Source organism: Mustela nigripes, chromosome 14 (genome assembly GCF_022355385.1).
Source record: "Mustela nigripes isolate SB6536 chromosome 14, MUSNIG.SB6536, whole genome shotgun sequence".
In the NCBI taxonomy this organism is placed as follows: Eukaryota; Metazoa; Chordata; class Mammalia; order Carnivora; family Mustelidae; genus Mustela; species Mustela nigripes.
Genome location: NC_081570.1, coordinates 64,833,659 through 64,850,858, shown reverse-complemented (window position 1 = coordinate 64,850,858; position 17,200 = coordinate 64,833,659). Strand labels below are relative to the sequence as shown.

Below are 17,200 nucleotides of genomic sequence, written 5' to 3'. Positions count from 1 at the left end.
AATTAGCCATCCCCTACCACATTAAGGATCCAGTCCTTTTTAAAGTCTGTGGTCCTATCTCTCACAGTGTCAAGGAAAAAAAAAAAGGCAAAGTTCTGGAAATCATATATTTCAAGTGCTTGCAAATGTCAAAGTGCTCCTCTGTATTCAAGCATTATGGTATTATTTCAAACGTAGCAAATTATAAAAGTTCTGTAATCTCCTATATATAAATGTACTTTGTGAAAGACTTTTGTGATACACATAAGAGACAGTTAAAAGCAAAACACTGAGGTGGTATTTGATGTACCCACTACTTTGCTGTGGCTTTCAAGTAAAGAATAAAGTGTCGTAGGAAGGTTTGCTTTTCTCTTCTGTACTGGAATTCAGTCCTTCCCTGCACAAACGATGAAGGTTACTTAGAGATAGGGGGGAAAAAAAGAACCAAAAACACCTTAGCAGACAAGAGAGCTGTGCAGTATGATCAAAGATGTCAGCAGCATGAGCAGAGAGCAAGATTAAAGGAGAAGACGTGGCAGGGTAAAGTATGACAGAATACCCGGTATGAAAAGAAATACTACATAACAAAAGTCAAAAGTGGCATAAGAACAGTAAAGACAACAGTGGATGAACCAAACGAGTTTTAGAGATTTCCAGCAAAGCCCTACAAATAATATAACAATAAGACATTGAGATGCTTGTAGAGACCTATTTTATTTTTTTTAGATTGTTTATTAGAGAGAGACCACAGGCCGGGGAGAGGGGGATAGGGAGAAGCAGACTCTCCTTCCTCCCCCAACAGGGAGCCCTATGCGGGACTCGATCCCAGGACCCTGGGATCACAACCTGAGCCAAAGGATGGTTAACCAACTGAGCCACCCAGGCATCACCCACCCCCTTTTTTTTTTTTGCTTGAGACGTGTTTTAAACATATCTAAAAATTCAGAGATGTTTAAAGATTTTTTTTTTAATTTATTTACTTAAATAATCTCTACACGACATGGGGTTTAAACTCATGACCCTGAGATCAAAGTCAAATGCTCTTCCGACTGAGCCAGCCAGGTGCCCTGAAACCCAGAGATGTTTAAAATATACAAAACATGATATTCGGGGAGCGGGAGCAAAGAGGATGGCATGGGACAGCCTGGAGGATGGCAGGCGACACAGAAAACAAAAGATGCCGCTGAGGTGCTGCTCCAGCTTCCCGTCCACATCCAGCCCCGTCTCCTCGCTGCGAAGAGTGCCCGCGGACTGTGTGCCTCGGGCTGTTTTTACATCCAAGGAAAGCTGCCGTGTTATCCGGTGCCCCCACGGCCAGCCTGGCAGCATCCCCTCTCCTTGACTAGCCGTATGTGGGCTCTGACCAGGAAGTGGGGGGAAGCAGGAGGTCCGAATAGGGACAGATGCACGAACATGAATTAGATAAGTTTACAGTGTGCTTGATGGCATTCCCAACCCAACACTTTATTAATTAAAACACAAGTATTCCAGGGGCACCTGGGTGGCTCAATGGGTTAAGCGGCTGCCTTTGGCTCAGGTCATGATCCCAGGGTCCTGGGATCGAGCCCCACGTCAGGCTCTCTGCTCAGCCGGGAGCCTGCTTCCTTCTCTCTCTCTCTGCCTGCCTCTCTGCTTGCTTGTGATCTCTGTCTGTCAAATAAATAAATAAATCTTTAAAAAAAACAAAACAAAACACAAGTATTCTGGCTTTACTCATCACAGAACTGTCCTTTCTCCCACTTCATCCACAGAGAAGACATGTGCTTTGGCACTTGATTCCAACAGTTCTGCAGTCGTCGGTGTTCTCTGTGCCTGTGTATGTGGTCTTACGGCCACCACACCACGAGCTCCCATAGGACGGGGTCTGATGAGACCAGTTTGATCTTGCAAATATGCATATAAGCATTGTATAAAACACTCGAAACATCAGTAAAATGTACCATCACTATTTTATTTGGCAGTAGTAGAAATACATCCATGTTACAGTGCTTATTTTAGCTAAAGAGTCAGTGCTATTTTTTTTCTTCTGCTACTGTAGTGTTTCACCTTTACATAAATTAATAAGTACAATCCCTACATTTAGGAAATAGACACATTTACTAATCAGCCGAGTAAGGACAATACATGGTTGTTACAAACTAAGCAAAAAAATAACAGAATCACTAGGATCAAAGAAAGAATGCCCATTTCTATTATTTCCATTAATCACAGATTATATAAATTCTTAAGTCTCACTTGCAGAGAAATTTCTAGATGTAATTGATCCAAGCAAAAAACAAAAGATCTGGATTCAGTCTAATTCTTCTAATCACTTTGAAATGTATATTACAAATAATTTCCTAATATGTGTTCACATTAAAGTAAAGACAAATTGTCATGAACATAATTTTGTATTTCTGATTATGAAAGGTCACAGAGAAGTGTATCAAATGTTACTTTGGCATTCCTATTTAATAGGTTTAGAGGAATAATAAACGAAATTCTTTTGTGATGCAAATAATTGCTCTTTAGGTAATCATTTAAGCAGAAAATGTGACTTTTTTTTAATTGAAGTGTAGTTGACAATGTTACATTAGTTTCAGGTGTGAAAATGTTACATTTTAAGGCAAGAAAAGGTTTGTAAATATTTTTTATAAAGCCAGGTAATTTAACAATAGAATAAAAATAAATGGATACAAATAAAAGTACTATTTTATGACAGAAAGTTTTTTGGAGCTGATTATAACCATATGAGACTCTTGGCTTCTTTTTTTAAAAAAAATCTCATTTTGCTATTTTATAAACATATTGTAAGCCTTAAATGAAGAAATAACTAGACTTTTAGTTGAACAAAAACATAGAGAAACCAAAACAGAAAGTTAGCAAACATAAATCACCTGAACACGGATCTTTTCTCTTCCAGAAAACGGGAGGAAAAAAGCACTTTCTCAAGATGAACTCAAGGCCCTCTGATTATCATGTACACAGGGAAAGGGACAGTAGTAGGACTGGTGGTGGCAATGGCAGTTTTCCGACTGTACCAGCATGCGTCTAACAGGGTTTTTTCCTAAAAAGCTCTAGACTATTTTAATCATTTTTTAAAAATTATTTATAACATTGCTTTAGTTGTTGAACCCAATTTCAAGGCAAGCTGAAATTGGTACATATGTCTTAAGTACGTCTGCTGTGGTCAGAACCATTTTAAAGAGATGTTTCTTTTAAAAAGTTCAAGCTTCTTCCCTTATAAAACAGAGGGTTGTTTTGTTTTTTTTTTTACCTATACTAATTACCCTGAAATTCTATTTGGTCACTCTCATTTCTTCTGTCAAAGGCCACAAAGAAAGCACTTTTTTGAAGTAGTAGCTACATAACTGACCAGAAATGAATCAAACTCAAAACACTGAATTTGACAAACTAACCTCTTGAATAAGGGCAACTTTTTTTTTTTTTTTAAGGTGAAGTGTAAAAGAGGAAAAAACCCACCTTCTGGAAAGCTATTCATCTTATCTGATGAAATAAATTCCCCAGAATTACCTTATGTAGTAGCAGCATTATTAAATAGTGCAATTCTTCAAAATAGATTTCAAATAATATCTTCCTCAAATAAAAAAGTAATTAAGTTTACTTACAGCTCTGTTTATAAAACCACAGCTTAAAACATTTAGCCGCCCCAACCAGAAGATAAATATAAACAATACCTGTCTTGCCTACACAAGGATGGGAACACGAGCGCACACACACGTGTATGAATTATTCAAGGCCAATGGTACCCGACAAGAAGTTAAAGTACAAGATATGAATTAAAAAAGAAAACAACACATAATGCAATTTTTAGCTTTGATACTTCTACCGCTATTCCTCCATCAATAATAACAATTATGAATAGCCAATTGTTAAAACTAAGAATATATGTAAGAAACGTCAGGAACTAAATATCTGAGCAGTATTTCATATTGTTTAATTCTGTAACCCACACATTATGGGACACAGTATACATGCAAACAGCATAAAGATTCTGAAACTCGTATTTTGTAACTGATTATTACATAAGTGTGGCACAAATGTAAATTTAAAACCTTAAAAGATTATGCTTTTCTCCCTCGCTTTTCATTTTCTATTCATTCGTCAGAAACTAGGCACTTAATCTAAAAATTCATTTTTTAAAAAATATATTTAAATCTTTCTGGGTAACTCCCTCGCGAAATAGATAAAGCTCACCTTAGGAACAAAATCAACGAGTCCAGTGCTTTGATATGCTGAGTGAGCCACATTAAATAAGCGATATATGGTTTAGACACAAAATTAACACAGTTCTGAATGTATCTAATATACTCTGAAGAACCCTACTCATATGAACAACCCATTTGTTCATTTATTTACCATAAAGGACATGAAATATACTTCCATGCCACTAAAAAATATTTTGTTTTATATTCAGAGGGAAAAAAACCTTTAAAACCTCACTAAGAGTCAAAGTATGAATATTTTTTAAATTGGGCATAATATGACAAATTCCCAGTGCACTATAAGTTCTATAGGAGGAGAACTTAGAAACTATTTTACTGTATCCACATTAGTATCTTCAGATATTGGGAAATAGTTTCAAAACTACACACAAAAAATCTCAACAACTTCTTAGAGTTAATAAATGTTATCTTTTTAATCAATAATCATTCAAGGGGAAAATGCTCTAATCTATAAAAAGATAAAAAAATTTCTTCGGTCTCATTATTCTAACTTACAGGACCAACAATAATATATTTTGGAAACTGCAGCAAATCTAATATAAACTTGTAAACTTCTCAGTGTCAATTCATTTAAATGTTTTATAATGATACTCAGCCATTACAATTTCTTTGATTCAAACATGAGCAAATGCACGAGCAATAATGTAAGCAGTACGTATTAAACACCACTACTGCCTAAACTTGATTGAATAAATAACTTTACAGTGAAAAATACATTTTCAGGCAAAGTTAAATTTGTTGACACTAGGAGTAATATATCCTTACATAAGAGTGCCACGAAGGTCTTGCTACAGTGTATATTTTCAAGGTGCAAAGCATAAAAACAGAGCTTTTGAAAATGATACTGGACATCGCAGACAGCGTCGGGAAGACAAATCAACTAACTCCCAAGTACTGGTTTTAATTCAAGCAGTATTTCTGTAAAATATACAACATTTCATGACTTAAATTATTACCTAAAGACTAGAAAGCGTCACTTTGGATATAGTACACAGGGATTCAATGACAGAACTGTGTAAATACAGTATGATCACTCATACTCTACCAGATGTCTTTTCCCTCCCTGAGTCCATATCCCCCAATTCATTATAATACATGGTACAAAATCAATAGTTACCTTAACTATTTCATAGTACATTCCAATCGTATGTTCTTTATGGTACTTATTGCACTTTGGCTTCCAATAGGCCACTGGACACGACATGACCATGACTACTTAGACAGCTACTTGTATGCCTCAGTGCATCAGCTCCAAGATAGGCCGTCAAGAGTTCAGTGCGGCGAGTAAGTAACTGCATGAGGTCTTCAGCCAAAGTCTCTATACTGGAATAACGTACCTTCTCGAAGTCAAAAATGTCTTTGAGGAAGAAAATAACTTGATTCTGGAAAATGAACACAAAACAAATCGGCACTATCAGACCAAAATCATATTAATCTAAACAGTTATTAATATTGTGGGGTGCCTGGGTGGCTCAGTGGGTTAAAGCCTCTGCCTTCGGTTCAGGTCATGATCTCAGGGTCCTGGGATCGAGCCCTGCATTGGGCTCTCTGCTCAGCAGGGAGCCTGCTTCCCTCTCTCTGCCTGCCTCTCTGCCTACTTGTGATCTCTGTCTGTCAAATAAATAAATCTTTGAAAAAAAAAAAAAAGTTACCAATATTGTAACAAGCACTGAATTAGGAGTCAGAAGGCCTGACTTCCAGTATTAGTCTCATATCTCATTGGAAAAGGGACCTTGAACAAGTGATTAAACCTTTCCTAGGTCTCACTTTCTTTATCTGTAAAATCAGGGAAACTACTACTTCTCCTTTATAATATTCAGGGCTGACGTGAAGATGAAAAAAAAAAACTATGGCAAATGCCTGTAAACCCTAAAGCACTGTAAAGGGCTATTATTAATTCTTTCTCAATAATTGATATTTTCAGTGTTACCTCTGAACATTGGTACTACTTTAAGACCCAAGAGTAAACGATTTCCAATAGTTGTTAACTTTTATTTCTTTTTTAATTTTAGAAACAGAGAAAAAGCACAAGCAGGGGAACGGTCAGATGGAGACGGAGAGACAAAGAATCTCAAGCAAACTCTGCACTGAGCGTGAAGCCCTGCTTGGGGCTTGATCCTCCAACCCTGAGATATGACCTGAGCCAAAACTAAGAGTTGGACACTTAACTGACTGAGCCACCCAGGTGTCCCTGTAATTTTATTTTTTTTTGCGCCCCTATAATTTTTAAGTTGTTTTTTTAAAAGATTTTATTTATTTATTTATTTATTTATTTATTTATTTATTTATGTGGGAGGAGAGAGAGAGAGTGTGTGCACATGTGCATGAGCAGGGCGGAGGCAGAAGCAGAAGCAGACTCCCCGTTGAGCAGGGAGCCCAATGCGGGGCTTGATCCCAAGACCCCGGCATCATGACCTGAGCTGAAGGCAGTCGCTCAACCAACTGAGCTACCCAGGAGCCCTAACTTTTAACTCAATGCTCACCATGATAAATGTAGTTACCATACAATTTTTTTTAAAAATATTATTGACTATATTCCCTATGTTGTACTTTTTATCCCCGTGACTTACTTATTTCATAACTACAAGTTTATATCTCTTACTCCCCTTCATCTATTTCGCCCATTCTCCCAATCCCTTCTCTGGCAACCACCAGTTTGTTCTCTGTACTTACCATTCTACATATTTTTTTGTTGTTCATTTGCTTTGTTTTCTGGTTTCCACATATAAGTAAAATCATATGGCATTTGTCTTTTTCTCTCTGACTTATTTCACTTAGCATAATACCCTGTAGGTCCAACTGTGCTGTTGAAAATGGCAAAATCTCATTCTTTTTTGCTGAAACTCATTTTAAACAAGTTGTATCCTACTTGTATGTATTAAGTCATAGGCTGTTATGCCATGATTGGGGGGGGGGTAATTCCAAACTACAAAAAACAGAAATACTTAATTTCTATCCCATAGAAATTGGGTGTTAAGAAGTACTAGGAAGGCACACTTCATAGATTTGCTTGACTCTATAACTGGATGCGTCGTTAGCAATGAACTTGTCAAGCCCCCTCATTTTACAGATGAAGAGAAGGAGGACAGATCTGTGCATGATTTGCCCAGAGTCAGGCTGTTCATTCATTCATGATAAACTTAATTCCCAGTCCAAATTCTTCCCACATACCTTACATTTTGGGAGTTCAAAAAAACACGAGTCAAAAACTGATCAGTTTTATTGAATGACAATAAGATAATTACTTCCTAAACGTTTAAACAAATGTTACATTAACAGCATATAAACATAATGATTTAACTTTTTAAATGAATAGAATGAAACATCCAAACTTTCAAACATCAAAGACTTTCAAGTTCATACTGATGTTTACTTTTATTTGCTCCTTGAAACTCAGTCTAAATTCAAGACTATGAAATAGTGAGACTTTTCTTGGCACTATGCAACGCAGAAAATTCTGCGAGGAGCTGTAACTTGTGTTTTGGCAAACCACTGACATTGGGATACAACCTTAAACTCCCACGGTATCTCTCACAACTGGGGTTTTATCATTCAAGTTACCTTAAATCAGAACTTACTTCTAAATTGCCTACATGTGCAACAAGGCACATTATTATTTGTTTTATACATTTCAAGAGTCCAGAGGTGAAGAACAACTGTCTGCAGCAAGTTGACTGTAACACGGTAACGCCACACAACAGCACGCATCCTTTACAGAAGGAATCGATAAGAGGAATGGACTTGTTGCATCTACTCCAGAATAAAGCACCAAATCTATATATTAAATGTTCCACTGGCGTTTAAACACTGAATTTAAGTGACTTTCATAACTTTACCTTTCACTAACATTCGTTTTCCTACAAAAGCAAAAACAAAACAGAATAAAGTCTCCATCCACTTTTCAAGTTAGAAAAAAAGAGATGATTCAATGACTGAACATACCTTAAAGAAGCAACATAAATCATAGAGAGAATTTCTAGGACCCAAAAAGCCCCAGGCGAGGACAGGGCTGATTTGCTCACAAATGGCATAAAAATGGGCAAAAAATCCATCTGGGATCTATTGGGAAGAAAGGAGAATTGAGTTATTCTTACTTTCTTGAATTAGCTATCTCTAGCAGAGAAACTTAAATTGCTATCCATCATAAGATCAGCTCTTTCTGAAGACAGAGCAAGGGTGAATGAGGAGCCAGTCTGCTAGGGAACTGAATAAGCTTACAAGTAACTTCTGGAGTCACAGAATGTTTTATATAATTTTCATATCCTAGCCAACAGTTTCAAATGTGCTGAGGAACATTATTTCTTAAAGGCATTTTTCACCTCATAAAAATGCTTCATAAAAAAGTAATCATATCAGTGTTACAACCAAGCAATAACAAGAATGCTATGGTATTCTTTGGCAGTAATTCTTAGGATGAATGAGATTACCATGGTTTCAGCTATTAAACAGTTCCCCTCAATCACTTAATTAGATTACCTGAGAAAGACCAAACTGATTTTTAAATGACTAGCACAAAAATATGCTTAATAGAATCCCAACTTTTAGTTGAGGAACCAGGTATTATTGAAGCATTTAATTGTGTAATTATTACCTCTTCTTGTGTAATAGTATTACATACAATTGTAATTCAAGAACCTAAGTTTATTAATAACTTTCTGAATTTCCCTTGTTAAATAACGTCCTGTGGGATTTGTCATATAGCATCAACTGGGGATAACTATGCCTTAAGATTCTGTCTCCTGAAGGGGTTATTTCCAAAACATCCTCTAAACCTTGATTTAAAATATACATATACTCTAGCAGCAATTACCATTTAATGAGTACCCGTTATATTCCAGATAAAATGCTAGGTTCTATTTAATCTAATAAAACATTCTTGAAAAAGTAGGTCATGCTGGGACGCCTGGGTGGCTCAGTTGGTTAAGCAGCTGCCTTTGGCTCAGGTCATGATCCCAGCGTCCTGGGATCGAGTCCCACATCGGGCTCTTGCTCAGCAGGGAGCCTGCTTCTCCCTCTGCCTCTGCCTGCCATTCTGTCTGCCTGTGCTCGCTTTCTCCCTCCCTCTCTCTGATAAATAAATAAAATCTTAAAAAAAAAAAAAGTAGGTCATGCTGACATTATTTTAATCATGTAGAAAGTGATACATCAAAGGAGTTAAGAAACCTGCCCTTTGTCACACATAGCTAACCAGTGAAAGCCAAAAGGTTACGAAGGATGCACCAAAGTTATTAGTCTGAGAGGTTCTGCTTATATTAAAATTCTAAACCCCACAGACTCTAACTGTAGTAACAGTTCAAACAGGTAAGACATTAGCATGAGCTGACTGAAGAGACATGCTTCCCCAAGTAATAACATGAGCTGAACTCAACAAGAGGTAAAAATATATTTAAATACACAGGAAAGAGTATGGCATTCCAGGTATAGAAAATAGTTCCCCACAAGGTGAGACATATAGGTAATCTGTGGATATGGAGAGAAGACTAGTCTAGGGCGCCTGGGTGGCTCAGTGGGTTAAGCCGCTGCCTTCAGCTCAGGTCATGATCTCAGGGTCCTGGGATCGAGTCCCGCATCGGGCTCTCTGCTCAGCAGGGAGCCTGCTTCCTCCTCTCTCTGCCTGCCTCTCTGCCTACTTGTGATCTCTCTCTGTCAAATAAATAAATAAAATCTTTAAAAAAGAAGAAGAAGAAGAAGAAGACTAGTCTAAGGTACAGGATTTATTCTAAGAAAACATAAAGTTATAAATGTTATTATTATCGTGATTATTATGGAAACTACTATTTATTAAGCTCATTTTTATATTTACTTTTCATTTTATACTTAAATGAACCGGGTTAATATTATCTTATTTCATCCTTACACCGACCCTATGAGTAGGCACCAATTCCATTCTACAAACAGAAATGGAGGTCAGCTGACAGGAACTTGCCTGAGGTCAGAACAGCTAGTCTGCGAATCAAGCCCAAGTCTACAAGTCTACTCCCTAGCCCCAAACCAGTGGTTCCCAAATGTTAGAGTTCATAATCATCATTTGAAAAGCTTGTTTAAAACACAGGGTCTCTGGAATCTTTTTTTTTTTCTTTTTAAGTTTATTGAATGATAGACTACAAAGCTCGTGAGGAGGGAGGGGACCTGAGAAGGTTGTCCTCTGGAATCATTTTAAACAAGAATTATTCACTTACTTGGTCCCCAGTTATCTTAAAAATTCTTTCAGAGCCATTTCTAACCCTAAACCTTCTTTCACCTAGTAGAAATTCCATGCATGCCTCAATCTGCTCTACTGAACTATACAGAATATTAAGAGAGGGAGAAGTTATTCAAAACAGGGAAGCCAACCCAGTATCAATCACTCATCCAGCTTGAGGGACGGTTCCAAGAGCTTCCATCCCCACTTGAGAATTGACTCAGCAGTTTCTTTGACAAGAGCCTCAAATTACCCAAAAAAGAAGTCCAAGGCATAATGAAATTTACCTTCATCTGTTGCCTTTTCTGTTTCAGCACTGACCAACAACTTGAAGCCACAGCCTAAATATATGCAAAGGAGAAAAAGCAAGACTTACATTTACGACTTAGCGACTTTGCATTAGGAATGATTTTTGTGAGAAATTCATAGGTTTGTGGGTTTAAAATGTTTAAAACATTAACATTTTCCTTTCTATTATTTGTGAATAATAATGGTATTTTGTTTTTATAAATTTAAAAATTAAATACAAAGGCACTGAAGGAAAAAGGCTGAGCTCTGGTACCAAGAAACTTGGTTAACTATAATTCAACTCTCAGAAATCTTTAGTTCTGTTCCTATAGGAAAAGAATAAAAATACGTGTACACAAAGACGCATATAGCAATAGCCATTTTATGTATAATAATGAAGACAATGTAGTATTTTTTTTTTCTTTAAGAATAGTATTGCTGGAAATAGTTGTGGGTAGAGCTAACAGTTTTATTCCAATAAAAAACTAAGAAATATAACCTAATGATAGGGACTAAAACACCCAAGTAGATCTTAACGAAATCTGGCATGGCCCAACTTTGATCAAATCAGTTAAGAAATGAGAGAACATATAACTTTTATGGTTAAAACAAATCTTGAGTGAAAAGTGGATTTATTAAAAACGCTTTAAAATTTAATATCAGAAATTTCCAAAATAATTTTGAAATAGGCAGCTGGAACATTTTTTTAAAGGCATTCTATTGCAGTATGAATATCTATTTTACCTACTTCCTTCCGAGTACACACTTAAATAAAGCACAACAAAAAAAAGAATGTCAAATAGAGATCTGAGTGCAAAAAAACAAGAGAAACTGAAAACATTCAAAGTACAGAATATAGTTTAAACCTGTTTTATTTTTGCATATGCCTATTTCTCTTACTCCCCCTCTTCTTTCATTTAAAAAAAATTTATTTTTACGTACACTCAAGGTAGGGCTTGAACTCATAACCCTGATATCACAAGTTGTATTCTCTACAGACTGAGCCCATGAGGCACTCCTTCCCTCCCCTCATTTTTTATAGTATTTGAGAACATAAATCTCCATATCTTCCTCTAAAAAATACATACTGTCTTTTTACAACTGCTATATTTCAGGTTAGTCACAGAGCCAGTTCAGTTATTTGGTTAGGCATGAACTGGTCTGAAGCCCGAGTCTGAGATCTGAAGAAAGCACTGGTCCTCCAGGTCAGTGCAGGGACAGACAGAAGAGCCAAAGGGAATTTCATCTGAAGATGTTGTGTATCATACACATCTGATCACAGTAACAAAGACTGAACCCAGTTTCCCCGTTAATCATTCTATAAGCAGATAATATAAGTAAATCTTATTGATCTTCCCAGCTCTGACCATTTATCATCAAATTTAAATGGTTGAGATAAAGGTAAACCACCACTTACAGTTTCTTTGAAGGAGGAGTTCAGCCAGCGATTATTTACTACATTCTGTATGGAAGTGGGTGGGTTTTCTAAATCTTCAAAGGAATCCATTAATATAAAATCCAGAACAACATCATAAAAATTTAGGTTTTTCACCTGCATTAAATTATAAGTTAAAACACAAATTACTGTTACATAGAGTGGAAATAAAATCTGAACCAGTGCTTCACACTTTATAATAGCAGGGTGTTTATAGTTGACTCAGATTATATCCCTGACGAGACAAGGGGAAAAGAGACAAATATGAAAATACCCCACCACCAGAAACTATAATTCATATAACAGCTCTTCCTTCCTAGATGTCTTCAGGTGAAATTAATCTCTCCTTCACTGCATCCTAGGAGTCCTTTGTCCGTGCTTTGATTATGGTATCTGCCAAGTTCTAGCTACTTTGTTCTACAGCTCCTAGGATATCTGCCTGCCCTCCCCACCACATCGTGAGCCTCTTGCTCTTTCACTCAGCCATGCATACCATGTTGTACTATATGCTGTATCAGGTGCTCACACTTCTACTGCAACCAAATGAGACGCTTAGAATTTAGTGGGAAAACAAACAGGAACAGATAATATCACAAACACACAATTATAAACTGTGATAAACCCAGTAAAGGCAAAAGGACAGGGGACTATGAGAGCTTACGATAGAGAGTCTAATCTAGACTAGATGTCAGAGAGGGCTTTTTTTTAGTGACAGAGGCATCCCAGGTATGGAAATACTTGTCAAAGTGTTTCAGGTAAGAAGGAACACAGTGGTGTTGAGTTAAAGAAAACCATCGACAGTGTGCTGTGGCACGCTAGAGCAGAGGGCACGGGGGTAAGTGGTTGGACACAACCAGGAAGGGCTAGATCCCTGTTCATAATTTTGGATTTTAACCAGTATTTTGGAGGGGCAGTGGTAGAGGGGAGGTGGATGATCAGATCTGCCTTTTTTTAAAGACTGTTTGGCAGCAGTGTAGAGACTGGAATGGAGAGGAGAGAGCGGAGGAGTCGCGGGGAATCTGGCAATGCAAAGACTCTGAAGTAGTCCGGGGAGAAAGAGCAGTTGCTTAGGCACAATGTTTAGGATTAGAAAGAACGGCAAGATTAGAAAGAAGATGAAGAAACTAAAAAACTGACAAAATTTAGACATAAACATGATATGGTAGGCAAAGACCAGGAGGTGTAAAGGGTGAATCCCAGGGTTCTGGCCTGCACAACTGACTAGTTACCAATCCCTGCACCAAGTGAGGGAACACCAAAAAAAGAAAGATTATGTCTTTCTGTCTTTGTACCAACTATTTTCTTTACCTAGAAAGCCTTGAAGCCCCTTGCAAATTCATTCTTTAAGCTTATGGTACAACAAAATGTTCCAGGCTCATTATATACTTCCCCTATCCTGGTGCTGACATCAGCCATTTTTCCAAGGAGTCCTAGATTCCTTTTAGTGAACAGTGTTACTTAGAAGCCAAGCTCCGTGTGCTAGGAGTAATTTCTTTTGAGGTGCTGCTGCTCCTAGACCCTCGGTGAACAGAACTAAGAAGTCCACATATGCTTCTAAATATGCAAACCTTTATATTTATTTCTACATCTTTATACACACACAGAGTAAACTACAAATTGACCCGGACAGCTCCTACTCCAATCTTAAGCTTTTTATATCTTCCCTCCCTGAGAGTGAGAAACCTGGCTCCCATTAGTCTCAATAAATTTAATTATTTGTTTAATCCTGTGTAGCAAATCCTCTGGCCCCTCTAAGCTGTCTGTTGTCCCATTCAAAATCATCCCTGCACAGGCCACCACTCACTCTGCTAGGGCCTTCTTACTGATGAAGGAAGAAAGAAGGAACTAGGAAAGGAGGGATTGGAGGGAGGGAGGAAGGAAAGAAGGAAGGACAGATGGACGGACAGGCTTAAAAAACAATCGTTTTCAACTATCATCCCTAAGTATAAAGACTGTGGTTGCTATTGTTTATGACTGTCATAACCACTACCACATAATTGGTTTTACTGTCATTTAACAGGCAAGGAAACAGTGGCCTCAGATTATATAAATATTATATGTACATAACTAATGTTATGGAATGAATATTACAAAAAATTGAAACTTACTCCTCTAGCAGCAAGTTCCATTTCAGTACTATCCCAGTGATCAGTCTGCTCTAAAAAATAGATCATTTCATCAAAAACATCTTCAAACTTCTTTGGATTCTGCAGAAGAAAACAAACTTTAATCCTCAACTCAACTTTATAACAGGGCTCAAGCCTACCAAGTAAATGAGTTACTCTTCAAGTATGTTTGTTAGCTCTTTATTCTATTAAGTAACAAATTAAAATACATTTTCAAGGTATGACATATTCACTTGGTCTGATATTTTGTTGTTCCAACATTGGGCAGAACCCGAGACTAAGAACATTAGTAAAATGTCAAAAGCAAAATGTCATAATCAAATATGTATGTATGCCTATTTAAGTCAGTCCTTCAGATGAAAACTTGGTGACAACAGATACTATGTGATGGTTTTGATGCAATTCCATTCCTCTCAGAGGAAGCTAGGTGAAATCTGTCACAGGAAGGTCAAGAAAGCAACATAAGATACACACTGGGAATTACAAGTACTTAAGATCACCTTATGTTTATTTTGCACCTTAAAAAAAATTGTGCTTTCCCACTTATCATTTAATTAGTGATCATAAATCCTCTGACATAGTATACCATAAATATAATTCTATGATACAAATGAGGTAATTGAGGTTCAAAAGGATTGGGTCAGAAAACCAGGTGTTCAAATGGCTCAAGGAAGGCCTGTTTTACCTGATTTTTTCTCAACATCTGGGCACACCCTACATAAAGGGAAGTGGTTCCTTACAGTCTTAATGAAATTCTTGTGATCGCTCTACCTCATTCAGTCCCATGAATAAGAGTAAGAGGCAGCTCAATTTGTATTTCCAGATTTCTGAGATCTCCACTATTTCCTGGAACCTCACTGAATAGGATTTGAGGGAGGTAAGTGAAGAGGTATTAAAAATAAGAATGGTGGTTGTAGTAGCAGATCTAATAATAATCCCCACATGACATTCACAGACTTTACAGCAAACTGAGAATAATGTATGAGGAACAACTTGACCAAAATAGTGTAGAATTCATACATAGAAACTAAATCAACCGAAGTAGAAGTCAGTGCTCTTTGGGTAATTTACTTTTTATATGTGAACCTTTGCAACAATCTACAAAAACTTTTTCTCCTGTTAAAAATTCAATGTGTTGGGCGCCTGGGTGGCTCAGTGGTTTAAGCCGCTGCCTTCGGCTCAGGTCATGATCTCAGGGTCCTGGGATCGGGTCCCGCATCGGGCTCTCTGCTCGGCAGAGAGCCTGCTTCCCTCTCTCTCTCTCTGCCTGCCTCTCCATCTACTTGTGATTTCTGTCAAATAAATAAATAAAATTAAAAAAAAAAATTCAATGTGTTGTAATATAATGTATGGTAATCTCCAGTAAACAACAGTAAAAAACTTGCCAACAAAGCAAGTTTACCTTCCGTGCCTTCACAATTAATGCTGATAAAATTTTCCTTCCACTCTCAGCAAGGAATATCCTGTTGGCTGTTTCCGAAAGTATTACCTGAAAAAATATCCAACCCCAAAGAAAAAAGGAACCTATAATTAATCTGAATGGACATTTGACTGTACAGCACATCTACACATAAATGACCCTAATACAGTCAATGCACTGCATGTGGCACTATTTCTGCAGGTAGACCACAGAGGAAAGTTGTAATTTACTAACGCAAAAGGAGCTCTAGGAACCTATAATCAAAAAAGATTAAAAGGGAAATAAGTATGAATTTAACTTCTGTTCAATTTAATATTAGAAAATCCAAAATAAATGTTATATAGTCCCCAAAATATAGAAAAATAAAGATGATCTTTTTGTTAAGTGATCTTATTTCATTTTAGGAAATCAGTGATTTTAGAAGTGATTCAAATACAAAACAATCCAGAAAGCATACTAATTGCTAATAAGAGGATTTTTATTTTAAGCAGTCATTTGTACCCATCTCCAGCATCAGAATACCCTGTTTGACGAAGTATGGTAGACCTGGGAAGCCATGGCAGAGGACAAAGACAAATGAAGACAAATAAAAGACAAATGAAGACAAATAAAATGAAAGGAAATAGCAGGCAGGAAAAATAAACTTAGATTTTATACTTGCCATTAAAAATAAGGATAATAAAGAGCAAGGAGTTGTCCTGTTTATAGTCAGCTGGACTCTATAGCATGAGGGTGGGGATGAGTGGCTAGGTGAAGTCACTTAATGTTAAACAAAATACCTGAAAAGCCTGTCGAATACAGTGAAGTTTGGCAAGAAAATCACTGTCTCCGAGGCACTCCAACATTTCAGTTCTATGTAATAAACAGGGAAGACAATTGTTAAACTGCATTCAAGATCAAGCCCACTACAAATTTGGACTCAAGTAAGGCTTAACCTCAGGACCTTAATATAAAACACATGTCTTTTCAATAATGACAAAAATGTAAAAAAAAATTTTGAGCCTAAAAGAAACTTCCCCCCCATTCTCATAAACATCTTTAATAAATATTACACAAGCATAGCAGCAGTACCTTAATATTTTTTCATAAACAAAAGCAAAACTGAAATGGTACCTAAGCACTCTTGAGTAAATTTTCCCTTCTTCAACTAAATGCATGGCTTCTTCATAGAAAGGGCAGTGGCAGAGAGACTCTAGACTGTAGGCATGCCGTCCTTCCCTGTGTTCTGCAAGCTAAGAATACAGTGGGTTACAACAGATGACACTGACAGAAGAAGAAAAACTATAAAAGATAGAAAACAGGATTTGCTAACATCAAAACATACTCAATTTGATTAAACCATAAAAATCACTCTAAGGGGCGCCTGGGTGGCTCAGTGGGTTAAAGCCTCTGCCTTCGGCTCAGGTCATGATCCCAGGGTCCTGGGATTGAGTCCCGGATCGGGCTCTTTGCTCAGCAGGGAGCCTGCTTGCCTCTCCGCCTCTTTTTTAAAGATTTTATTTATTTGACAGACAGAGATCACAAGTAGGCAGAGAGGCAGGCAGA

The 17,200-nt window shown here is 37.2% G+C and overlaps 1 protein-coding gene across 2 annotated transcripts in view; it reads right to left on the bottom strand.

The window, feature by feature from the left end:
• Positions 1 to 1,909: 1,909 nt before the first annotated feature.
• MIGA1 (mitoguardin 1) overlaps positions 1,910 to 17,200 on the bottom strand; it is a 103,394-nt gene continuing 88,103 nt past the window's right edge. The window contains exons 9-17 of one of the 2 annotated variants that reach the window (XM_059375185.1): positions 16,769 to 16,887; positions 16,435 to 16,507; positions 15,638 to 15,724; positions 14,218 to 14,316; positions 12,092 to 12,226; positions 10,674 to 10,727; positions 8,148 to 8,264; positions 5,323 to 5,587; positions 1,910 to 5,123 (exon numbers count right to left, since the gene is read on the bottom strand). In XM_059375185.1, coding sequence (XP_059231168.1) covers positions 5,369 to 5,587; positions 8,148 to 8,264; positions 10,674 to 10,727; positions 12,092 to 12,226; positions 14,218 to 14,316; positions 15,638 to 15,724; positions 16,435 to 16,507; positions 16,769 to 16,887 — 903 coding nt within the window. In that variant the 3' untranslated portion in view covers positions 1,910 to 5,123; positions 5,323 to 5,368. Of the gene's footprint in view, positions 5,588 to 8,147; positions 8,265 to 10,673; positions 10,728 to 12,091; positions 12,227 to 14,217; positions 14,317 to 15,637; positions 15,725 to 16,434; positions 16,508 to 16,768; positions 16,888 to 17,200 lie in introns of both variants that reach the window. The other variant, XM_059375184.1, reaches the window with a different exon arrangement.